The sequence below is a fragment of the Pseudopodoces humilis genome, chromosome 1 (assembly GCF_049639895.1).
Source record: "Pseudopodoces humilis isolate 2021_Gansu_Grassland_sample_001 chromosome 1, ASM4963989v1, whole genome shotgun sequence".
NCBI classification, from domain to species: Eukaryota; Metazoa; Chordata; class Aves; order Passeriformes; family Paridae; genus Pseudopodoces; species Pseudopodoces humilis.
Window position 1 is genome coordinate 46,725,683 of NC_142200.1, and position 26,643 is coordinate 46,752,325.

The window sequence follows — 26,643 nt, forward strand, 5'->3', positions numbered from 1 at the left end:
TGAAACAGCCTTCTCAAAATCCAAACCCATCAATACCAAACACTAGCAAAACCTGAAGCTTCCACTGCAATCAACAGCAGGGGCTGAAACCACTGCAATCACAGAGATGAAGCCTTGAACCAATTCCAGCAGTGCTCCCATCACATTCAATGAACACATAAGGAGAAATATGTGAACAGCTTGTAAATCCCAAAGCAAAGAACAAGAGGCTATTTCAAATGTATTTCAACAATTTGCATCAATTATTTCAAAATAAAGTTTTTTCAAAAGTATTTGAGAACACTGTTTTCATACAGACCTGTCATATAAACCAAGGCTGAAGAAACTTGAAAAATGAAAAGAAACTGAGAAAGAGAGCAACAAACTTTTTATTCTGTCAGTTCCTTTTTTCCACCTGTACACTAGGACAAATAAAAACACTAAGCCATATAAGTCTGGTTTGTTTTGTTGCCTTTGATTACATAGACTTTTTTTTAACAAATGCATCCATTAAATTGAATCCTAAAAGTACAAACTATGATGCAGCATCTGTTGTCTCAGAATATGGAAGTTACTGTATCTGGCAGGAGATGTCTTAACAATCACATTCACGTAGCCAGATCTGTAAAGGCCATTCAATTACAAGTAAACACAGAGTCTAACATATACTTAACAGCAACTCTGGTCAGTAGAACAGTACTATGAACTGCATATTTACAGAAAAATTTGCACATAATCCAAAAATAATTTTAAATCAACCTTCCTGTTACAACATAATCCACCCTTCAAACTTCTACTGTGCTGCTTTAACAATGTTTGAGTACCTTGGAGATTCAAAGGCACAAAATACTTCTGATGCTTCCACAAACTCATTCTTCAGGAACATATTATAAAAAAAACAGGTTTTTTAGAACTTTGGACTGCAAAATTTCTCGATAAAGTCTGGTGCACTTTTAAAAATTGTATGCCAACAAGTAACCAAGTTTGTAAATATTTTTTCAGGTATACAATTTTCTAATTCCACTGTGACATCTAACATCATTACAACTAAGAAGGAGGAAGACAAATGAGCCACCACCTCTTTTCCAATGTTGTGTGCAAAAAAATCAGTAATTCAGTCCAACTATACTTTTAAATCAAATCTCTTGAAAAAGTCAGTATACATCTTATATGACAAGTTTTACTAACCATACAGTACATCAGCATTTCCTTTGAAAAGCTTAGACTTTGCTAAGCAGTTTTAAAGTAAGCAATTATATAATGCTATCTGCATACAGAAATACACTACATTCACACAGGCAACCTTAAATTTCTCCAATAAACAGTCATGTTGAAATCTACAGTTTACAGAAAATACAAACTTAGTTTTAACAAAAGCAAAAATGTTCATTGCGATTCAGAAAAACCTGTTTTCTAACATAAATAGTTTGCATTCATAAAGACACTAATGTTGGGACAAAATAAGTATTTCCTAGGAGCTCAAAATGACACGAAGTTTTCTAACAATGAAACGGCATGCAAACATACTGACTTGTTGGTTATTTCTCTCACTTACAAAAGATTTACTAGATCAGAGTAAAGCAGGTACTTTTGCATGTTATACAATGACCTCTCCCTCACACTAAAAACGCCACATACAGAAAATTTTCTCAGCTGTCTTTGACACAAAAGCTGCTTCTGTGAATTTGAGTATTATGCCCTTCAGATCCTCATGACCAGTGCAACAATTAAAAGCTTTCAGAAAGCTTAACAATATCTAAATTTGCCAATTTTCCTTTACAGAAAGTATATACAAGTATATAAATCCATGGCAAGGGCATTAAAACTATATTATATTAACGTCAATTCATTAACTGGATTGAAAAGATACTTGCATTCTGTGAAGACCCTATGGCTCCTGCCCATTCAATAGTTCTATCAAGGCACTGTACAGTCATTAAATCTCTAGTATTCTCCAAGATGTGCTGAAGAATATTGTGAATGTGTTTAAGTTGTTAAAAAGCCCTGAGTCAGAACTTGCGTATTTACCACAGGCTTAGCTATAAAAATGGCACATAGCAAAGCTTCTGCAGACAACAGTTTAGCTTTGTCAACACAAACAAGTTATGAAATGCAGAAAAAGACAAGAGTATGAATTCCAGCAACATATGCACAGGTATACAATGTACTTTGTGGCAAATCACACACTGCTATTGTAAGCAATTTACACAGTAATTTTTTTTATAAAGTAAAAAAACCTCCGCAATGTATTCAGACATCAAAACTGAAGCAAAAGAAAACTGATGCATTCCCCATCCCTTCCCAAAGACAACAAACAACTAGAGAAGAATTCAGCACTTTGACAGAAAGGAGGTAGCACTGCTAAAGGTTAGACTGTAGTGTTGTTGGGGTTTGGTTTTATTAAGTGAAAACTTGACCCATGCAGCACAAAGAACAGGATAGGCTCTTCGGTTCACCAGCTGCTACTGGAAGAGTAAAATTAAATTTGACAATTAGTTTTGTAGAGGAAGCTCAGATCACTAGCTGAAAGCAGCTTCTTCAAACAATTTGGTGTTTTTACTAACTGCAGTTAATACTGCTAAAGATAATTACACATACATAAACCTTCATCTCTAGAAAATATCTACACAGTAAGTACTTAATTATTTTTAAAAGACCATTTCACGTCTTTAAAAGAAGCTAAACTACCAATTGTAAGACTATACTAACAAGGCACAAGTACTTGTGCAAAACTGCTATATTCTCACCCAGCCCAAGTTAAGAACACCACCTTCTAATCAAACTTTAACATTTACAAAGTAACTTGTTTGCTATCTCACCACTGAAGTTTCTATTATCCACTTCAGGAAAAAGGGATTTGTCCAAACCCCAACAAAGAAATACACAGTAATCCAACAAATGGAAAGCAGGTAATAGCAGCCCAGATTTTGAGAAGTGCCATATAAGCTTGGGCCACAAAAGTGATGATATAAGTTTTGAGGGGAAAGAAAAGTCAAAGGTAATTATAGAAAAGTCAACAATCTACAACTATTGAGTTTATTCTGTTAACCTCTTAGGCTGCCTTTACACTTAAAATTACTGTGTAGTGAGTGATATGACTGTTTATGTCTCTTAATGAATGGAAAAGTATATTTAAACATCTCAGCATACCTCACACTGAACAATACATGTTGTTAGGTGTCTTGTTAGTTGTTTCAAGAAACAAATGAAGATATTTCATTCCATTTAATTTTAAAATTGCTATTAAATGCTGGGAAATAGATATAACAAACCTTACAACCCTTACATTCTACGATTTTCAATAAATTAGAGATAAATGCCTTACTGATTTTTCTAATTTTTACTTTGCTCAGGTGAAATTTAGACTTTAATCTTTTGCTGAAGACAGATGAACAGTGATATTTCCTTAACTCTACTACTTGTTATGATCCCCTTTGGCTTTCAAGTGAACTCCTCATCCTTCAAATTGTGCTATCCAATTAAACATTTGCACTCTGTGCACATTGCACAGATAACAAAAGAATAAAGTGAATGAGCTTACTGGGTTCCTCAACAACACCAAGTTCACCTTCTACATGTGAATGCAAAGAGAGAGTCTGAATATAAATATTTATTTCCATAAATGATACCAGATTTGCAAGCATTTTTCCCCATTAAGTTTTTTGAAAGACAAACTGTATCGCCATCTCCAGACAAGATACAGCTCTTCCTCTGTCAATAAGAGACCTATATAAATAATTCAAGTATCTTGGTCAGCTTTCCTAGTTCTTCTAATTCAGTTGTTTTTCATGGCACTGAAATAGCATCAAGCTGACTTCAGTTTCAACTGGCACACAACATTGCTGAATGAGTCCAAACACAAACTCCTACGCAGTCACATACATCTGCTGTGACTGCAGCACAGGACACTAAAGCTGCTCCTACAGCGATACCTTCAGTCACTGTCTCCATTTCCATAGGACTGTGATGGTATTCAAGTATTGAAGGTACCCAGGATGCTTCAGATCTGTTCTAACTCAGCTGAATTACTCAACCCATGCTAAGATGGAACACTTTCAAGTAATTCTGGCTTGTTCAAGCGAAAAATGATTAGGAAAATGCAAACTTGCTCTATTGAGGTTCAGTTTTCAGTTGTGTTATCAAGAAGAGATCCATCCTGCACCTGTGCAGACAAGTTTGCAGAGGGCCTCTTGAAGAATAAAGAGGACAAAATATGTCTGCCAGAAACAGAGGAAATCAAGGTACAAATCTGATGCATGTCAGGCTAAAACTCAGAACAGATTATCAAATGGCACATCCTATTGTAGAAGTATTTCCAGGGGAAGCCTGACAAGAAACTCAAGCCTGCTACAGGAAGTTCAGCTGTCAAACACACTACCAAAAAAAAAAAAAAATCAACAAAACAAAAACCCCACAAAAATCCAAAAACCTTAGTGACATGCATATTGGCCAAATTAAAATTGCTATGAACACTCAGATGCATGCAGAGTTTAAGTGGAGATACCAAAATGCTGAACTGAAAACAGGTCTTACATTAAAAATTTTCCAAAACTCCTTGAAAAATTCTGGTATTTTAGAATAGGAACTAAGAATCAAAAAAAGGGAAGGCTGCTTCATTTGGTCAAGAATACAGATGCAGATTATCTGAGAACAGATGACCACTAGTCAAAAAAATAAACCAGACTATTACAGTGACTCCAGATTGTGATTGTGTCCAATGAAAAAACACTGAAAATCATGAGGAACATTTGGAATGCTGGATGAGGATTAAAGACAGCTTTTGTAAGGCTGTGTATTACATTACTTCATGGTGTTAAAAGCCACTCTACATACACTTTTCCAATCACTGGAAATTACAAGAAAGTATCACTGTACTTGTTTCCTGGAAAACTTTATTCAGTGTTTAAATCTTATTGCTTAAAGGTTTGTCTATCTTTACACGTTATTAGTAACAGTCTTCTGAGATATTTGCCAACATTTGCACAGTTCAGGCATATCAATGTAAGTTTCAGAAGACAGACTGATTTATCTGAAAAGACCACAATTATATCTTTATCCTTACTTGGATCTTTCCCTGAACCATCCTTTTGTCCATATTTTAGACATATACAATGAGAATTCAATGATTAATTCATCTTAGCTGCAAGTAAGGCACCTAAGTGACTCCAGCATGGATTTCTTTGATGTTCTGCAAGAGCATGTCCAAGTGAAGTCTGCACAATGGCAAAGGGCTACATGAACTATGCACTCAGAAAACTGTTGAATCACTTAGGAATAAGCACAGATTCCTTATAAGCTACAGATGCTTAAATCAGAGTATTTTCTACCACCAAAAACGATGAAAGGATGCGTTTGTTTTCAAAATGTTAACAATTTACCATCCCTAACAGTAGCATTTTGGGGGTCAGGAGGAATAGCTCTCTATCACATCAGTGACAACAAACTCTTTCAGCCAAATTCAGCTCAACTAGGCACAGCTCACAAAATTCACTGTTCTGACAGCAATATCTTCACTTGCAGTATTACTCAGTAATGCTCACAAGTAAGTTCCTCACTTAGATGAATAATCAGTATTAAATATTCTCTTTTGCTGTTGACACTTTATGTGGAGACAATAAAACTCACTTTAAAAGGAAGGAAATTTTGCAAAATCTGTTTTTTCCGAATTCACAGACCCACAATTTTTAAATGGCTCCATATGTATGTGTTGTCTACCCAATAGATCAAATTCACTCATCTAAAAGGGATAGCTGACCCACTGCTCTAATGTTCTCCTTTCCACTCAAGTTAAAAGCAATTCCATGCAAAGTCAAGTAATTAGCAGAATAATGAAGCTCACTACTTAAGTACTTAGCTTGAAACTGTTAGACTAAAGTGCAGGTTGGAAACATAATGCTTCTAAAACAGATCTTTCTCTTTACTGTTTCCTACACAACCCATCCTCAGGAACAAACGGCATGATAAAGTCAGAACTACATTAACATTGTATTCTGAGGCGTGACCTTATGGCCACAGTATGTTTATTACTACTGTGTATATATTTTGCATTGATTTTTAATGACTGTGTATTTCAAGACAGAAATTACTGTGAATCAGAACTGTCACAGGAAATGTCGACACTCTCCAGAAAAGCATAAAGCAAAAAAAAAAAAAAAAAAAAAATCCTAAATATTTATGTTTGGTAGTATCTGACAATATAAAAAAAAATTCCCTTACATCACTTGACATCTGATACGTACATGATACACATGAACAAAACCAAAATAAGATTGTCCCTTTAAACTTTAAGGGGAAGAAGAAGACAGAAACAAAATGAAAAAAAGACTGCTTTAAATTAGCATTAGGCTTAGATGTTTTTTAAGAGTAAAGCTACAAGCTGACTGTTCAAATACTGTTTCTTTTATTTGGTGTGTACACAGTCTTTAAACAATGTCTATGTAACAAACCTGTGCTACAGTATTAGAAATGTTTTCGCCAGAACCCTTCACTGCCTTTTAAACTTACAGAGGTGTAAACCATCAACATGTCCTTACTCTTTCACAACCTAGTAAAGACACTGGCTCCTGTTTAATACAAAAGGATCCTCCGTTCAATTGCCTTGCGGCATATGGGGCACTCGCTCATTCGGTCTCCACAAAGCTGACACGTTCCATGGCCACACAGAAAGATCATGTTCTTCAGGCGGTCCAAACAGACAGGACACATAGTCTGGAAAAGATTTTGACAGGTTACATAGTCAGTGGTAGTAGTTACACAGTACTGAGTATGCAACATATAAATTGCTGAAATTTAACAATATGTCATCCTAAGCATAGCATTGCCATAGCCACTAAGCTACATTGGGCTTTTTTTTAATTCCATTTTTATTCCACATTGACTTAAAATATACGGGCTTTTCCTACTCCATCGTGATATAAACTACTACATGGATTTTTTTCTAAATATATTTAGTTTAATTAAGGCAATCCAGTAGTAGGCTGACATCATATTTTTGATATCATTACACAAGTTTGCAACATCAAAACACTCTTCAGAAACATTCTCCTTTACATCATGTAATCTTCCAGGGAACAAAACATAAACAACTTGATGCATTCAATGCTTGGTAATGATTTACAAATTTCTTCTCAGGCTATCTAGCCCTTCATATACTTACCTGTAAACACCAAGCACCCACAGAAGGAATAAAAATGTGGCATAATCAAGACATGTAAAAATTTAGTACTTTATTTGTGAAAGTTATCTAGATTTTCAACCAAAAGAACACCTCAAGTTTCAAATGAAGAATGGTTTAGCAAATCCATAACCTTCACTCATAAGAGCAGCACAGCAAACTTTTAAAATCAGTTTTAATTGCTGAATGTGAAGTGATAGTCAGTGCCCAAAGCTGTTCACCAGCAAAATTCATTTTGTACCAAGCACTAAGGAACAATGTCCTTCACCTTCTGTCATGTGCAGAAATTGAAGTTTTTATAAGGCATGTTCCTTCACCATAAACATACTGCAGCCATATTAGGATTTCATTTATAACAGTTTATCAAATGTTAATAAATGAAGATGTTACAACAGATGAAATTTGTTAAAACCATTCTATAGATCAGATTAAATCAAATCTAAGATATCCTCATATCTAAGATATACTACATTCATCCAACAATTATAAAGGTTGATCTCATACATAACATGAAATACTGACAAGGCTCATATTTCAAATACAAATTCATTTTATCACCAACTTGCACCTATGACTTGCTTTTGCATTCACCATGGAGGTTTTACCTCAATTTGTTCATCACATGAGAGAAAATCCATACCAAGGTACCCTATTCAGAAAAACCCTAAGGCACATTTTCTATGAAATCAATAGGTATTACTTCTTACAGTAGATAGCTTAATTGAAGACAAAAAAAAATTCACCATATTCTGCTTAAGAGTTTAAATTGGCATGGAATCCAGCCAAATTACTATTTTAATCTCCAAGATACTAGTGTAATGGGCTAGCAGAAAAATAAAACTTTCAGGTAAAGCCTTAAGTCAATTTATGTTTAAAAAAAGCCCTGAAGGGGGCTGTGCTCCAGCTTTGCCAGAATTTCTGCAATACTGTAATAAAACATTCTCAAACTAAAAATTTATGGAAGACTGCCTGTCAGTCAGTCCTGCTCATTTTTCCATTCACACTAAGTCATCCCCTTCTCATCCCACACATCAATGGAACCTTCAGAGTATTCTTCCTTCAGTAACTCACAGACTTCAGCTATCAGTGAAACAGCTATTTCCAATGTAATGAATACACATTAGCTGTGTGACAAGTGTCTATAACTTGACAGCATTGGCATGATCAACTTTCACAAGGACTGAGAAAGTAAACACTCATCTTTAGGAAATCCCTAATGTGTAGCCTTTATTCTATGTTTTAGCTAATTATTTGCTTTTGTGTCTAAATATAATGTCAGAATTACTGAAGTTACAAGGGTATGCTTCTCTCCAAATGCTACATCATCATTTAAAAATGAAAACATTCATTAAGGGACACAGAAATAATAAAAAACTAAAATCTCTTGAAACACCATTACTTTGAACTGTTTCATTCAATAAAGGACAGAACCCCCAACATTTTCAATTCATAGATACACAGTATTAGATAATTCCCCTATTTCTCTTGCTTAGTACAAAAGCAGAGTATATAAAATATATTAGCTGTTTAATTTCTTAGCATGATACTATCTTAACTCTTAAGTTACTTCACACAGTAGGAGGACTCAGCTGACAGAATAATAAGCTTCCTGTTTGCTACATAATTCTCTTCTGACAGGCTTTTCTCAATTAGTTTAGCAGTTTCCCAGTGGAATACAAGCCCAGATAACTGAGTTTTATACAACTCTGAAGGAGAATTCCTTACTTAACCACCATCTTACATGTTCTTTTACAGTGAAAGTTCACTGCAAGCCTTATGCCCCATTTGGGCAGTAGAAAATAAGGAGTATCTGTAACTACTGTACTGTCTATTGGAACATCCTCCACAGGAAATCCCACTTTTTATCTGCCTGAAACATTTGACTTTCATTGTTTGAAGGAAAACAAATAGTTTAAAAAGCCACTTTATGCTTGTTCTAGATGAGAATTACTTCTTCAGGTAAGTACTCTGGGAAAGTGCTCATTGCACCTTAAGTAAAACTAGGTTTGCTACTCAAACTTTTTTCCACTAACAAGGTGCTTTAAACTGCTTGAAGTATCAATTCCTCACTATTAAAACCAGTTTTAACAACAATATATAGGTGCACAGTGACAAAATAAATTTATTTTTAAGGAAGAAGACAGTGATGTAAGTATGGTGAAGGAACATACGTAAGATATTAGACAGATGATGATGATTAGGTATGAAATGGAGTGAAGGTATTGCAATTACAGTCAAAAGGGTTCACATTCAGGGAATCCCTGAAGAATGGTGTGGTCATCAGATGTGGGAGATTCTGTTGACATCAGCATCACTTCTGCTTGGCACCAGAAATAGTTTTAAAAGCTTGCTGCACTAACATATTAGATTATCATTGAAGGTATGAGTTGAAACAAAGGCTTATACCTGCTGAAAGAGAACAAATTAATTTTAAGTAGAAAAAAAAAAACTGAACACAAAGACTGAACTGTTACAGCACAAATCAAAAGACAACACAATTATAGTGGAATGCTGGGCATAACTTCAACCACAAATTTATAAGACGAGATGATCAATTTTAATCAAATCCGACTTGCTACTCACAAGTATGATACAACTTGCCCTGTCATAAGACTAAGCACAGAAGACACTAAAGAAAACACAAGAGTTTTGAGCCAAAAGGCACAGAAGGAATGACCAGAACCACCTCTTTCTAGTCAGAGGCACTGAACAATTCTGGCTGCTGGCAGGCAAAATCCCAAGTGTTAGATAACATCATAGAGAATAAAATAGCACCTAAGGAAAACTGACAAAAAAAAACCCTGAGATCACGTCTAATCAAGAAGAAAAACTGTAACATAAAGTAGTTTTCTTCTCATGTGCCTACATAAGAATATCAGCATACCCAAACAGAACTCCAATCTTCTGAAACTCCTAAAGTACCCTGAAAAAATATATCTGAAGAATACAGACTACTTGCATTTAAGCATGCATCTGGCATCTTTTGCAAGTATCATTTCAAAAGCCAAAACAATAACCTTATTCTTTCCATTCAATGCTAAAATGTAAAGCAGAAGCTAAACAGTGGATGCAAGACATTAGAGATGACAGTAACATTTGGAGTTTCTGGGTAAGACAGACATGCATTTTCAAATTACAATTTTCAGTCTGCATGTTCTTTACAGATAAAAACTACATGGGAAACTGTTTTGAATTTCTGTTACTGGGGTGCTGTCCCAGTCACCGTATGACAGGAACAGCTCTTCACAGACATTTAGTTGAGCATATCAGATCTCAAATTTAAGGCATTTAGAAACACAGGCCCTAAAAACAGCAATCTAACCGTTCTAGCCCTGGCTTTCATGCACATGAACAGCTGAATCCACAATTACCAGGACTAGATGTGATGCTGCTATCACTGAAGTATTATGGACTGCTTTAAGCCTACTAGAGGAAAGGGCAAGCTAGAACACCTCAGTTTCCTGTATCCATGAAAAGTTTATTCCAACTGTGTTATACACATGGAAGCAAAAAGTCGCACTGTCAGGGCTCTAAGAGAGTAAGCTCATTCATTAGCCAGATGCTCCTGATCTCTTACTGCTGAAAGATCTGCTAAGACTATACCTAATTACAAAGATAAACCTTAATTTAAATTCCAAGTATTTGAACTACATATATAATACTTTCCAAGTTTTAACCTTGCAGCCACACAGTTTTTTGAAGTTTTTGGAGAGTGTGTTCACTATATCCTTTGTAAGACAGGTAACTGTCAGCCACTGTTCCAAGGCAGTTAATGAACAGACAAGTCAAGATTAAGATAGATGCAGAACAGTGAAGATGATCTACTTTTATGACTTTTCTGTGAAAACAGCTTCTGCTGTAACTACACATTCAGGTGAGCTAAACAGTCAGAGAATGTACTGACTGGGCAGAGCATACTTATTTAGCCACATCAATACACATGCTCTAACAGATGGATTATCAAACATGGCCAGTTGATTTTTTTCTTTTAAACTGTACATAGAGGACATAAAGCCACATCACACAAAAAAATACTGGTCTTTTAACTAAAGTTTAAGACATTATGCACTTCAATGATATTTTGTTTTAAATAATAGAGGATGCATTAGCTTTTTCAATCAAGTGGTTGCTGCACTTAGTGGTCCTCACAATTTTTATCCAGCACCTTTACCTGTTCCTTGATGTCTTGCAACTGTTGCTGCAGCTTCTGTACATCCGCATTGACATTAGTGTTGTCTTTGTCCTTCTGCAAAACTGGAATGTTTCCACTTGCTGTAACATTAAAAGAAAATAAAGATACTTGATTATGCCGCAATCTAAAGAGCCAGGAATAATTATTTCCAGTGTCACAGCAACAATTTTTCAATTACCTGAAAAAAAGTTAATCAACCATCTTTTGATAATCTAACTAAATTCACTACACCATCACTGCAGCTCAACAAAAGAGTTTCTTTGAGTTTAGTGGCAACACTTCTTTGACAATTATTTCCATAATAATGATGCCCCTTCATGTTCTCAGAATTCTTATTTGTCAGTGAAGTTCCTGACATAAATATTTTTTGCACATATTTAAAGAAAAAAAAAAAGCCAAATTCCTTCACACTGAAATGACTTTTTCATCTATAGAGATGATTCTATTTGGTGGTCAAAATTGCCCAAGTGTCTTGGAAATAGTTTGTTCAAAATTTGAAGAAGCTCAGATTAATATTCCTGTATTTGTCTGATCTGGGAAGCAATATTACTATATGAAAAAAAGTTGTCAAGTCTTAAATTTCCAGTGTGAGTATTGAAAACCTGATTTCAATTACTATTCTTATATTTATCTATTTCAGAACATAAAGAGAAGAATAAATTAATATTCCAATTCCCATAAACTCAACCAAAATGCTGTATACCACATATATACACACAGAGTAAATACAAATAATTCATAGAAATTACTCAAGTAAGTCACAAATAGTTTAAAAACTAGTCAAAGGAGGAGATGTAAAACTGGACATTCTCTCAGGAAAGTTGCTTGTACCTAGATGCAAAATACTTACCATTCCTCCAGAGTACCAGAGGTAAAAAAATATAAATTCTTTGCTCATTTGCACCATCTCAGACAATCTTCAGCTTTTACCTCCTAAGGCGTTAATAAGTGGCAAAGTCATCACACGTATTTTGGGTTCTACTCTGAATGCTGGAAGCAACTCTCCAGTGTAATGACTGGTGGTGTTACCAAGTTTGCTGCTACCGATGCAGAAAGTCATGCAAACAGCAAAGGGATACCTGGGTTAACACTGTTTTCAGTAAACTTTTCTTCAGAAAGAAGAGAAATATTTAGATCATTTAAGAGAATGAGAATAAATTGGTGGAGGAACATGAGAGAGTATGGGCTCTGGAGTCACTCACAAATATCATCACCGGTATCTTCTGTACCTTTCCCTCCGCAGCACATTATGAAAGGCACTCTTCGCTCAACCACTGCCCGACACTGTACACACTTCTTCATCAAGCTTGCACAATCTGAGGAAACAGAGAAATAAATCAACTGAATCTTCCCATTTCATTTTTCTTTTTTTCTATCCATGAGTTTGTTTATTCAGAGTATACAGCAATGACTCAACAGATGCTTATAATACAAAGAACTACTTGAGTTTATCTTCACATAATTTTCTGCAAATCACACCTAAACAATGTCCTGTTTGTGATTCAAAGTTAATCTATTCTCTACCTCCTTTTAAGATACTTCAAGTGAATAAGTTCCTCTTTCTCCAAATGGATGTCTAGTCCACAAAAATTACAGAAGTTAAAAGGTAATCAGACATTTGAGACCAGAACTTCCAAGAAAGTCCTGGCTATCTGTTTTTTTCTTTAGAACACAGAATCTCACAAACGGTCCCAATGCTCCAGGGGCAAAGAGGTGCAGGTCTTTACCCCTACAAGTAAACCTACATCTTTTGATATAATTCTAGTAAGAGGGCTGTAATTTTTCTACTAAAGGCAAGTTACTGTCACATAAATGCTAAAAGGCTACTATGAATCAAGACACTGAGTCCTATAAAATACATAAACTCCAAGACTCTCTTGTCCTGCTTGAACAAGATGTCCAGGAAAAGAATTGGGAAAGAAAACATCTACAGCTTTAAACCTTTTGCTGTCCTTGTTACAGCTTAGACTTGGTAACATGTACTGCGCTGCTGAAATCCTTCACCACAGTAATCAATCTTTTTGTTGTCTTCTTTCCTGGGAAAAAATTCAAAAAACCTTCTTTCATCATCTTTCAACTGCAGACAGTGAAAGAGGCCAGATCAGGCTAACTATAATCAGTGATTCGACATCAGCTGCCTCAGCCACAACAGAGGAAGAAACCAGACTTCTTCAGCAAGTCCAGGCAAGCAGTTACTCATGGAAATTATTACCTTCCCTCTTATGTAGATGCGCATCAATAAGGACTGTTCTTCTACAGGGAAATGACCCTTCAACAAAGCCCTGAAATGTCTGGAGACAAGGTGATAGCTGCATTCTCATCCATATATACTCAAAACCAAAAAAAATCTGGAGATCTACTATGTATTTTTTCACTCCACAGGGTAAATCAAAGTGAACCATAACTGGTGCCCTTTGCAAAGATATATGATGTGACTTTTGGGGGAAAACACAGCCCTTGTGAAAATCTGTAGATTAATAATAAAGCAGAGTAAGTACTTATTTATAATGCTTTTTTAAAACACCATCTATATATCTGAATGCTTTCAAAAAGCTGCAACAAAACAACAAAATTAATTCTAATCACTTCCAAAGTGCTCACAATACTGTATTAGGCTTGCTTCTATAATATGAGAAAGCCTACTCACATAATTCAGATGAAAGCACACATGCTTTCTAAATTTTTGAAAATCTCCACTTTGTCTCCCAATTATTATCACCAGGACAAATAATGCCAAAATTCTGACAATCACACCAAGTAAATTGAACCTGAAATCAGATTACTAATGACCTTTTAGTAATGGGATTAAAAGCATTCTGTTTCACGAATATTTCAAAAAGAGATTTTGTAAAGTTACTTACTCTCACAGGCACACATATGACCACATGGCTGGAAGAGCACCGCTGCCTTTTTGTCTGAACATACTACGCATTCTTCAATCTGTTAAGAACAACATATACATGTGAGCAAAGTGTATCTCCTGCTCTCTACACTACTTTGCAAGGCATGTGGGCTTCAAGAATCTCCATCTAGTGGCGTTTTTAACTAATTCAGCATATCAATATGCAACTTAAATGAGTTATCACGCTAACTTGTAAGAACAGATATTTGCTGGCAATTTTTATACATTCAGTACAATGACAGGCACAGAGAAGCAGTTAGGACAGCATAAATTTATTTTTCTTTTTTCTTTTCTCATTCTTTATTCCATCACAGATACTTAAATCAGGGTTGATCAGCCTGAAGAAGAGGTCTCCAAGAAGACATTATTACAGCCTTTTTGTAATTAAAAGTGCCTTTTAAGAATGATGGGAACAAACTTTTATGCTGGGCCTGTTGCAATAGTACAGGGAGTAATAGTTCTAGACTAAAATAAAGCAAATTTTGACTAGACATAAGAAATAAATTTTTTATGATGAAGGTCATGAAACACTGAAACAGGTTACCCAGAGTGTAGATGATCCATCCCTGGAAACATTCAAGGTCAGGCTGGACAGGGATCTGAGCAACCTAATCTCATTGAAGATGTCCCTGCTCACTGCACTGCATTCTATGTCAGTTACATGACTGATTTTAAAGGCCCCTTCCAACATTCTGTGATCCCATGAAGTTCACTTAAAAGGTACTTTTACAGAAATGTTCTGGGTCAGGGTTTCTCAAGTCCTTTTATGTGAGAGCTGTATATATCATGGAATCATTGAATGGATTGAAAAGGATCTTAAAGATTCTCCAGTTCCAACCCTTGCCATGGGCAGGGACACCTTCCACTAGACCAGATTACTGATGGCCCCATCAAACCTGCCCTTAAACACTTCCAGGGATGGGGCATATGCAGTATGATCATAGTCATCACGTACAATTCCATTTATAAAGGCCTAGGCCACCTCTTCCAGTTCACAGAACTGTTGTCCTGATTCAATCATTTCTTAGCCTTGCAGATACTACTGCAAGTTTTTATACAGAAAAGTACAATAAGTAGAAGTATATACAGTACGAGAAGTATTGACCAGATATTCCAATCTCTCAAACTAATTCAGCAAAAGAAATCAAAGCAAGGTTATCCACAAAGCTTAGCTTTCACCTGGGAAAGCTGATTTCCTTAGATTAGCTTCTTCAGATGGATGAGTAGGGGCAGAACCCTCACTTTGCTGCTCCAAATCACCCAGTGGCAGAACCCTTTAATTTACTATAAAGAAAATCTAGAGAAAAGAAGCTCCCACTATATTAACATTTGGCTTTTGAACATACACAATGCAGTACAGTGAACAGTATAAGAAGAATAAGAGAGTGAATATCAAAACCAGTGCAACTTAATATTTACAATTCTTACACTTACTCAGAAATGGAGGGAAAAACAACATACCACAGAAGCAGACCAATCAAATATGTTTGGAAAAATTAAAAAAAAAATAAATATAAAAACAGTTTGGTTTCCTAAAAAAACCAACCAACCAAAAAAAACAAAAGCCAAAAAAACCCAACCAAACAAAAAAAACAAAGCCCAAAGCCAATCCAAAGCCAAACATAAATCCAAGCTCAGAACATGATTTCTCTTTTTAACAGCTAAAAGAAACCAGGACTAGTCTTAGTGATTACAAGGAATAAAATAAAACAGAAAATAAAGAGGATGTACCCATATAGTCAAAACTATCTGGGAGTAACCATCTGAGAAACCTTGGTCTCCAAAATAGGGCATGACTGGTTGATTCTCTGAAGGAAAAAGACATTGTAATGAAAGTCATCTTTCCATAGAAAAAGAAGGTGAAAGCTGAAAATAATTATTAACTACACAAACAAGCACATATTAACTCAGTTTACAGGCAAATCATCTTTCAAGCAGCCCTAAGGAATAGAAGAACTCAGTATTACTGAGGGAAATTATACTTCAGAAAAAGCAGCAATTTATCTTAACATGAAGAAAAGATACCATGGCAGGGGGAAATAGTCTATTTCAATAAAGCATCCTCAGGTGACTGTATTAGGAACTCTGAAGACCTGAACAATAAAGACATTACAAGGCAGGGAGAGGTAGGTATGACAGACAAACAGAAAAGAGCAAGATATCATTATGATGCAAAATTAATTCCATCCAGTGAGACATGTGTAAGGCATAATACCACATAAAAGAAGATATATATTTCTTTAACCTCTCTTTTTTCCTTTTTTTTCTTTTACTTTTCCATTATAAAAGAAAAAATAAATTTCAGAGGCTTTTACCTTTGTCCTAGACTGAACTTGTTCTTTACAGATGAGGCATTTTTTCACTCGTGGTGAGCACAAAGAACACGTGGCAATGTGGCCACATGGGCCAAACAGAGTATCTCTCTTCATGTCTGAACACACCATACATTCTTCTAAGGTTTCAGAATCATTGTTGATCATAGACGGACTTCGGGAACCAACCTGGCCACTACAAAGAAACCTTGCAGTCAAACTTATAAGAATAAAAAAAAACCCACTCAATTTAAAATATACATCAACTGGCCACTTATATACTCCAATGCACTCAGGCATCAATGTATGACCATAAAGCAATCTGGACTGCCTTTTCCAAGAATTACAGCTGACAATGGACCGCAAGGTCGCACACTCGGATAAGGCATTGTACAGAAACGGGACACACAAGTCACGATACTGTATCGTGAATGTAAAAAGTCCCTTCCTCTCGTCCTAAGAGCTTGCTTTACTAGCAGAGACGTGCCCTGTGATTCTGACGGGCACACGCAGCCCCTGGGCCTCGCCCATCCCACGGCCGGCAGTGCCTCACGCCGGGCCGGAGCCCCGCGCTGCGCTGCCTGTAGAGGGCGTGCGTGCCCAGCCTTACACACACACAGAGACGCACTGACTCCGAAAGGAAGAACGAACCTTACTCCTCTCACCAGGGCAACATCAATAAAAACAGCCTCTCTTTGTCACATTTTAAAAGTATGGTTTTGATTTCCATACGGGAATTAAGGATAAGAATCATATGCGGCAACAGCAGTGGAACATAACTAGGACAAGGTGAATCATCTGACACTGCATGGACCTGATAACATGGTATTTCACTGAAACCGTAATTCCTAAACCAAACCCCTCATTCTCTTTACACAGAAACATACAGTTGTTCAGATTAACAGATACTCAGCGAGTTGAGATGGTGACCTCTTCAAAGCAGCATCAACACTGAATTTGTATCAGTTTATATTGGGCTTTGCCCATTTCAGTCATTGAAAGTTGTCTGGACAGAGATTTCACAACTTCCCAGGCTGACCTGTTTGCAACGCTTTGCTATTTATTCTTCCAGGGATTTTCCCCCAAACCCCCTTGTGAAGTTCTACTAACCTCCACCTGAAGACTGTCACCTTGTCACTCTCCCCTCTTCCATACTAATATGCATGAAAGTCCTCTAAGATTTGGGTAAATTACAATTAATGTATTTGTGAATAGCATTCAGTGTACCATATAAAAAAAAAAACCCAAAAAACACAAAAAACCCCACCAAACCCCCAGATTTGTATGTTTTCATTAACTATTGCTAATTAAAGGCTCGACATTTTAAATAAATCAGTTAATCTGTGGAAAGCAGAGATTTGGAAACTATGTATTTTATGAATATACGAACCTGACTTTTTCTTTATGACATTTAGCCAATGCTTTGCAGAGACTTGGATCAGGGCAGAGATCAAGAGGGGACTGACCCTTCTTGTTACGAATGCCGAGGTCAGCCCCGTTGGCTGCCAGGAAGCAGGCAATAGATGCAGCACTCTTCTTCTCTGCTCCTTGAGTACCAAGACCCATTATTAACTAAAAGAAAACAAATACGTAAACAAGAAAGACTCTCTAAACAGTTAAGAATCATCTGGCTAAAGGAAAGTTACTTGATCTGTGCACATGCACATATACGCATAAACATGTAAGCCCAAGGAAACATCTCTAGAACTAAAATCAAAACAATTGCTTAATTTTGAGTCAGCTATATTCAGTTTTCCTCTAGGGAACTAAATTCAGCAAGGAATTGTTCAGCTACTGAAGCACTCAATCCCCTGCACACCTACACTCACATGTGAAGTGGCTGTCCTTCTATGTAAGCACTGTAAAGGGCAAAGTTCCAGCGGGTATATTCAGAACACACTTCAGTATATACTCAAATTGCTCAGTTCAGACAAAATGCTACCACCACACTTGGACTGAAAACAGTTGAGCAGGGAAATGAATACACATCTACTTTTTGTCCAGCAAGTAAGTACCTGCCCAACAAATTAACTCAATTTCTGTCTCAGCCTGGATGGATTAAAACACACACACTGTCCCCGTCTAATCACATAATGCTACTTTGCCCTTTTACAGCTGTTATATATCCTCATGTTACTGCTTCACAGGGTCAGCTAGAAACACTAGGAAGGCTCGCCACCACAGCCCAGCAAAGAGCAGACCCCTACTCCAGAGCAATCTGGGCCTGCTCCCAACATCTTTTTTGTATTAAAGTTCAGTCAGATAAAATGCATTAAGTATAACACAGAACCGTTGGCATCACTAAGAATCCGTCAGCAAACTACACTACACTTTATTCAAAGGAAGAGCTTCGGCAAAGCTAGGGCAGCTCCAACTCAAGGAAATCCAGTTGCTTAGGGAAGTATTTTTTTAAACCTCAGTCTGTACATTTTTTTTAAATTAGAAGTTCTTTTATCAATATGTATCACTGAGGCTACAAGACTACTGAAGGTTACTTAATGAATTCAGATGCTCCTCCTGCATTCTTACTCATGATTAGGTAAGAACAGTGTAGCTCCAAAGGCTTTATATCAGGAAAATCAGTAAGTTATGGAAATGAATTGTTTCATGGTGTTCAGATAACAGAAAATTTTAATTTATCAATTGAGGCCATTTTTCTGCACTTCCAATTACAGCATTGGCTGAAGCAAAACAGAGATTTTACTCAGCTACAGCCCTGGTACTTTGGACCATACTATTAATCCAGCCAACATTAAGACAGCACAACACCCAGTGAAACTGATGTGCTCCAGGGTTGGCAGTGTCATCATGGAATGGTTATCTACACTGGTCACAAAAACCCTAGGTTCTAAAATGCCTCTGGCAGGCTGAACAATTTGAAAACACCAGGACAACATTGCATTCTATGACATTTCTCAATAAGCATGCAACTTTTCAGGCACAAAGAATGAGAACACCACAAAACAGCACAGACACAAAATATTCTCCATTATGATGTCTTAGTGCCCAGTATGGCTGCAGCAAATTATCTCCGGAGGGGGCTAACCCTGAAACGCATCAACACAGTCCAGTCCCAGCCAATTCACTAGTCTCAATTTAATCCACGAAAACTGTATAAATATAATCTAAGTAATTGTAACTAGTGAGCTACCTTTGAAGCAGTAAACACTTGCCATTAGTTTCTTTCTTTTAAGTTAGGATTTAGGCAGTGGCATCCTTTAAAAGCATTTTAAAGGTCAGAAAGACACCTATATTAAAATAAATTACACAAAATGACCCTGGGAATATTACATTTATTTAGGATAAATAAATGTATACTCTAGGCCAGAACAGTGCATCTGTAATCAAGTAATTCAAATTACATTTTTGTGGTGGTATAGACTATACTTCAGAAAATTTCTCCTCCCAGCAGTACAATCACAACAATATGCTGGATAGAAAACCTGAAAATTATTTAAAGAAATGGGGTTCACTTCTCATAGCACCTGAGCACAAAAATGTTTTTCAGAGTGGTACCTAAAATGAGTAGGGCGTTGTGTACTATCAAGATTGTTAACTACATCCATTTTCAATAGTCTATCAAAAAACCAACCTAAGAAACCTGACAAAAATTGTTTTAGATGTAACATAGAATATCCTGAGTTAGAAGGAATTCACAAGGATCATCAAGTTCAACTCCTGCCCCTGCAGAGGACAGCCCTAGGATTTGCACCAGGTGCCTGAGATCATTGTCCAAAAGCTTCTTGAACTCTGGCAGGCTTGGTGCTGTGACCACTTCCCTGGGGAGCCTGTTCCAACAGGCATAACGTTTGCAATCACAAGGAACTACTAAAAAAAAAATCATTGTTAAAGAATTCATTCCATTTAGTTCCATTTATGAAGTAAATTAATGATAATCAGTAAAAAGTATTGTTTCATATTTTAAACAGTGGTCGAAGTAAAAAGTAACAAATCATACAATTTCAATGAGTTGCTGTCCAACCAACTTGATTAGTATGGAAAAGCCCTAAAATCCTGCAAATGAAACTTTTCAGTTTATTACTAAAACAAAAATAGAAATAATTATTTGTTCAAGTACCAAAGAGGCACCCTACAGGCCTCAGTAGGCTGGAATCTCTAGGACAGCAGTCCAAAATTAATTAAAATAGAGCCAAGCAAAAATGAGCTCTAAAATACTAAGTATTTACAGAGATGTGTTGCTATCACTTAGCCTAATGAAATCTGACACATTTCCCAACCTTTAAAGGAATTAATGAAAAATAATAAAAAATCTCCCTAAACAAACCTTCAATTTAAGTAATCACATTTACAAAAAGAAAGCCTTACTGATTCCCAGGCTAAATTATTAATCTGATTTATCTTCTATTATCTATCACTTGTATTTGCAATTCCAAACAAGACAAATTACCAATGTGTCCTTGGGTAGATTTAAAGGTCCAGATGCCTGCACATATTTTCACAGCTTCAATTCTGTCTTTGTTGATACTCAATTTTGGATCAAAGGCAGCTTAATATTTAAAACTGTTCCATGGTAAAATCTAGTTTATAGATTTTTGACCTTACTGCCATTTAAATAAAGCTACATAGGTACAAGTATTGTTCTTATTTACTGTTTTTCACAAAAAATTCCAGTTTGATTTGGTTTGATTTGCTGATCATCGTAAAGCATTTTCAGCTATGTTTACTCCATCTTTTACATTTCACATAAAACGAAAAAAAGCAAGTTTTCATCTCTGACAGAACTTATCTTCTCCACACCACTTAAACCTCCCAAATTTGTTAGTTTGGTAAAAATTTTCTCTGTAGCTAAACAAAGTGCAAAGAAATGACCAGTAGTTTGATCATGCTGAGAAAGGAGAGGAAGTATTGGTTGATCATACTTTTTTAAAACTTTAAAACATTTTTAGGTGATCAGAGATACAATGATGAGGGAATTTTTTTTCTTTGCTTCTCACGCTATCTTTTGCCTGCTCTTTATTACTTCCATGGAATTTTTTTTAAAATTACACTTTTGGTTTAAACCAAGGATACTTGTCAAATAAAACTAGAAATAAAACTTAATTCTCTAAAACGTAAAATCCCCCCAACAAGAAAGTTAAAAGGTGATGGAAAAAAACTCCCACTTCTTCTGTTAAAACCCTCAAAACTCAATACACAACTCTAGTTTCATTGTGGATGCCATTAATAAAACTGGGCAGAGAAACCAATTTATGAAATGCTGTATCTGAGGAAAAAAAAAATCTCCCTTTCATTCATTCCACAGTTAAACACATGAACACAAAGTATTCCAGACAGCTCTCATACAGTCCATTTCAGATCATGGAAACAACTGAGCTGTAACCGCTCTTCTTGTCTCATTTAAAAGGACACATGCATTTTCTCTACACGTGCTAGTCATACTTCAAATCTCTTTCAAAGCTTATTCCAGTGTACTTCAGTGAGCTTAAGTAACCAATCTGAAAAAAAATTTTTTACAGTGGAATTATTGTTTTGAACAAAGACTTTTTCATAAAGTTGGTGTATTTGTCTTTTCTTAATGAAATGCAAAAACAACAACAACAAAATTTTCTTATTTTAACCCACAGTTAAAATTAGAAAAAAATTATACTGGTAACTAACAGTTTAGCAGATCTGACCCATCATTATGTTGTGCATCTTTAATACCAAAAAAAAAAAAAAAGTTTATTTTTCTCAATCTGAATTGCTCCATATTTATATTTTTCCTTTGTCTCTCAGGCAAACTATAAATGTCACCTTTCATAAAGGGTTCACACAGATTTTTGGGTGTGAGAGTTTTTTTTTTTCAGTAGAATGTTTTTATTACCTGGAGGCTTTTAAACTATGTCCTTACTACAGCATAATTTCTAAAATTAACTCTGTCAAAAATATACATATCAATAAACATACAAAATTAAGAATGCCTTGTTCTAGCAGAACATACTTTGAGAAAGGTATAGAAGCAACTAAGCAATTAAAGCTATAAAAACATGCAAGATGCTGAATCACAGAAAACTATTTCAGTCTTATTCTGTACTGTAATACAGTTTAATTCTCTTTCCAAAAGAGCTAAACTTTGATTTTTTGGCAGACAGACATATTCACTATAGAAGAGAAATTTGTAAAAATATTTTTGAGCTACATAACCCTCTTTTTATTCAAAAAAGATAGTGGCTTCACATGAAAAGTCACATATAACAATATGATTTGTGCCTGCACTGCAATTTAATGCAGAATGTCTATATAAACTTCTGCTGCCAAAAACCAGTCCAACAGTACAGAACTAGACAAAGAGACAATTATACAGGGGGAAAAAAAAAAGAATAAATAAATAAATGTGTTTTATTTACTGTGTTCTTTGATGGCTCCCAAGCAGTATCTACCTTGCCCACATCTTGCATGTCTTGGAGTTGGCGGAGCTGTGACAGGGTGTGGTGTCTCAGGGCTTCATGCAGGGGAGTATCCCCATCTTTATCCTGAATATCCAATTTAGCACCTGCACGGACTAAGAGCTGGAAAGAGAGAGAACCCATATTAAGAAAAAAACAAACAAAAAAACTCCCTATTTATTCCTTTTAGAAATAATTTCATAAAATTATAGTTTAGGATTCTCTAGGAGGCTCTAACGGGCTACTTCCTATCTTGCTACAATTCACAGCTGAATTAATTTAAATTTCTTTTCCATACCTGGAGCTCAGCCCTCAACCAAAGCATTTATCTGTCTCAAGCATCAAGCTTATTTCAGCAGAAGGCTAATGCTTGCCTGTGCTCTGAATGCTACGAAAGATACAATTTTAGAGGATTCTTTCTACTTCCTTAGCCTTTAATTCTTGTAAGACAGCCTACAAACAATGTAATCTATTACAGCAATATGTGCAATACTTAAGCTAGGTATATATTTTTAACTATTAGATTTCAATGACCTCAAAAATCACCACTTTCACACCATGCTGAACTTTAAAACTTAATTTACAGTGTCTTCGCATTAGCAAAGTAGTTAAGCATGTACTTCAGTTTACCCTAATTCAGGAGAAGACATAAAAACCAATGACACTATTAAAACCTCTCTCAGAACACTTTGGAAAGTAATGAACCGTAAGACTTGTCTCTAAAGCTAATTTTAGACACCCGTTCTGTTCACATGACACAGAACAAGCACAAGGCTGCACAGGCCCTCCTATTCCTATGGCCTTTGCATAAAACCCTTCCATAATTCAAGCCACCAGAACTTTGTTAAATATGCTGTTGAACAAATCAACCAATAAATGCTGACAAAATAATACCAACTGTCCCTGAAAATTAAACCCTGTCACTGTCACCATTCAGAAACCTGCAGGCAGCAGCTGAGGTTTTAACTTCAGTTTTTGAGCTTCTGCTACTCTGCAAAACTGGGATCAGCAGCAGAGACAAAAGGCATAATCTAAAAACAGGAATACACAGAGAGATCTCCCTCTTTAGAACTCACATGCTTTCAAGGAGCTCAGTTTCTCAGAACCAAAGAACCTCAGACTACAGAACCGGCTAAAAGGAAAATAGCTTAAAAGGAGTTCAAAGCCTAATTTCCAAGGAAGTATCTTACTGCAATTATTTGCAGCTTACCATTTTCCCCAGCCATTTCTTCCACAAGTGAAACCAAGAAAACCAGTCAATAGCTGACACAGTCTAGTCTCAACTACTTACACTCTCTAAATGGACTTACTCTAGCCCAATTTCTTTTCTCATATTCATATCTTGTGTCTGCCAAAGTGTCACCTCTTTACTGCTTAGAATTTCTCCTGGAATCCTTGACTACCACAGAATTTCAGAATCTTTGCAGAAGTTTAAAAATAATAATTAAAAAAAGGCAAACCACTGCCCTTTGTCATGGCAGTAGGACTTTTAAAAGAACCCTGCTACCTTTGACCACTATTCCATAAATGCCTGAGGGTACAAACCCAGCCCTGGAAGGTATCCAATAGGAATTAATTTTGAAATATGGAGCCAACATGTTCTTTGCATGGCTGCATGAGCTATTTTAGGACTTCTTAAAGTTTATCCACCTCTGAAAAATGGATACTCTACAGGGTCATTCATTTAAACATTCTCAGATATAAGCATGTCAGTCAAATACACATGCTAGCTCTTCTACGTGCCTACCTTCCTGCTCATCTGCTACATTAATATTGTATCCCCAGGTACTGTGTAAATTCCAGAAGGCCACAAGAGTTCACCAAACAGCTGCAAATAGCTTGCAGGATGCAAGTGGCACTGACTCTAGGAAACCATTCTTCTGGTAGCAAGCAGTTCCAGATATAGGGCCATATCACATGTTTCACTGTAATGGGATCACACCCATCAGCCCTCAGAGAGGGAGAAACCTTATGGTAAAATAACACTTGAAAGAATGTAGATCTGCATAGTGGGGGAAATTCTGTGTATGCCTGAATAAGAGACAGTTTTTCATACAAAATGACTCTACAAAGACAAAAAAATTACACCAAAGGCCAAGGTCAGGTTGATGTATCCACTCTGATAGCAGTGAGTGCTCTGTCTGAGCCTCAAAAGCCCACAGTGGCAAGGCAAACACTCAGCCACACAGGTCCTGATTCACAGTGCACACAGGCCAGAAACAGCAAGCTATGCCAGACTCACACTTCCTGTGCTAGTAACAAAGGTTTGTTAAGTTTAACTTTTGTAACCCCATGAGCAAAAAACCAGGGTAACATTCCTTTCACCTTTTACTATTGTTAACTGCTTATAGGTCTGCCAAGCTAAGAGCAGGGAATGCTAAACAGAGACTGAAAGTAGTTAAGGTCATATAAAGATGCTTTGTGTTACAATTTGCAAAGCAATGAGGAAGAATAATTACTCGTACAGCAAAAGACATCAGAAATGCTATTTGAAGGTTCCCTTACAGCACCACAAGATTCAAACAAGTAACAGCTGAACACATTCTTCCTGACTAAACAAGAAAGGATGGTGGAATTGGCAAGCACATAGAAGAAACCATAATGTACATGTACAGAAATTTAGCATGCCTCAAGTGGCGTTCATATTGCTGACTGACCTTCTGTGCAAGTTGGCAGGCTTCTGAATTAAACAAAATCCATCAAACAAACATGCAGTGACTATATGTTGTCAAATAATTTTTTAAATGTTCGTGAAGTATTCATATTTTAACAGCTGCCATCAGCTTTAGTCAAATGCCATTAACCATATGGCTTACTGTAAATAAGATACTTACCCTAACAATTTGTGTATGCTGTCGTTCAACAGCAAGATGAAGAGCAGTTTGCTGGTTAACATTCTGGATATCCAGGTTAGCATTGCCCTGAAAGATATTCAAAGCATTAGAACATTATCATCCCACCAACTCATCTATAGGCAAGGCAGTCCATTAGGACACTATCACCCTGAATACAATTCCAAGTTAGGGGATTTGAGAACAGAAGTTATTAAATACTTCAATTATTCTAAGTATAGATGTTAATCTGTTGAGTGAAACTAGGTATCAAATTTTTCAGTCCCTCTGCACCATTAGGCCATTGTAACAATCTCAAAGGCAAGTCTGACCTTTAGAGCTGAACACGTCCTTTCCTGCTCCACTGTTTCCACATAGCAACTGCAGGCAACTATTTTCACATCAGATGGTTAACCAAAGCATGACATTTAAATTCTCCTGAGAAAAGAGTCCTACCTGATGCACCAGAAGTTCAGCCACTTCCACATGATTATTGAGGGCTGCCAGATGTAAGGCCGTGTAACCATCATCTTTTTTCTCATCAACAATCCATGGTCGTGGTAACTTGGACAACAACACACGCATTGCGCTGAAAAAAATACAGAGATGGCGTAAACACCCCTACAACATATGCTGAATGACAACAGTAGGACAACATCAATTCTCAGAACTACGTAGTAGTGGCTAAAATAATTTTCGTCTTCTTTTCAAACAGAAAAAGTGGGTGAAAAGCTATACCAACAGTTCCAAAGCAGAATAATTTCATGTTCACTTTCTTCTAGTTAAAGCACACAAACAAACCACACAATGCCTGGAACAGTGTGAGGATCAGGTTTGTTTTTCAGAAGAATGCTACCTAGCAGTAAA

At 36.3% G+C, this 26,643-nt stretch overlaps 1 protein-coding gene across 4 annotated transcripts in view; it reads right to left on the minus strand.

Moving 5' to 3' along the window:
- Nucleotides 1-349: 349 nt before the first annotated feature.
- Nucleotides 350-26,643, minus strand: part of MIB1 (MIB E3 ubiquitin protein ligase 1) — a 77,757-nt gene continuing 51,463 nt past the window's right edge. The window contains exons 13-22 of one of the 4 annotated variants that reach the window (XM_088051249.1): nucleotides 26,233-26,365; nucleotides 25,780-25,866; nucleotides 22,907-23,068; nucleotides 17,950-18,131; nucleotides 16,563-16,755; nucleotides 14,207-14,285; nucleotides 12,548-12,661; nucleotides 11,325-11,425; nucleotides 6,513-6,687; nucleotides 350-2,444 (exon numbers count right to left, since the gene is read on the minus strand). In XM_088051249.1, the coding sequence (XP_087907375.1) occupies nucleotides 6,547-6,687; nucleotides 11,325-11,425; nucleotides 12,548-12,661; nucleotides 14,207-14,285; nucleotides 16,563-16,755; nucleotides 17,950-18,131; nucleotides 22,907-23,068; nucleotides 25,780-25,866; nucleotides 26,233-26,365 (1,192 nt within the window). In that variant the 3' untranslated portion in view covers nucleotides 350-2,444; nucleotides 6,513-6,546. Of the gene's footprint in view, nucleotides 6,688-11,324; nucleotides 11,426-12,547; nucleotides 12,662-14,206; nucleotides 14,286-16,562; nucleotides 16,756-17,949; nucleotides 18,132-22,906; nucleotides 23,069-25,779; nucleotides 25,867-26,232; nucleotides 26,366-26,643 lie in introns of all 4 variants that reach the window. The other 3 variants (XM_014255359.2, XM_014255351.2, XM_005517219.3) reach the window with 3 other exon arrangements.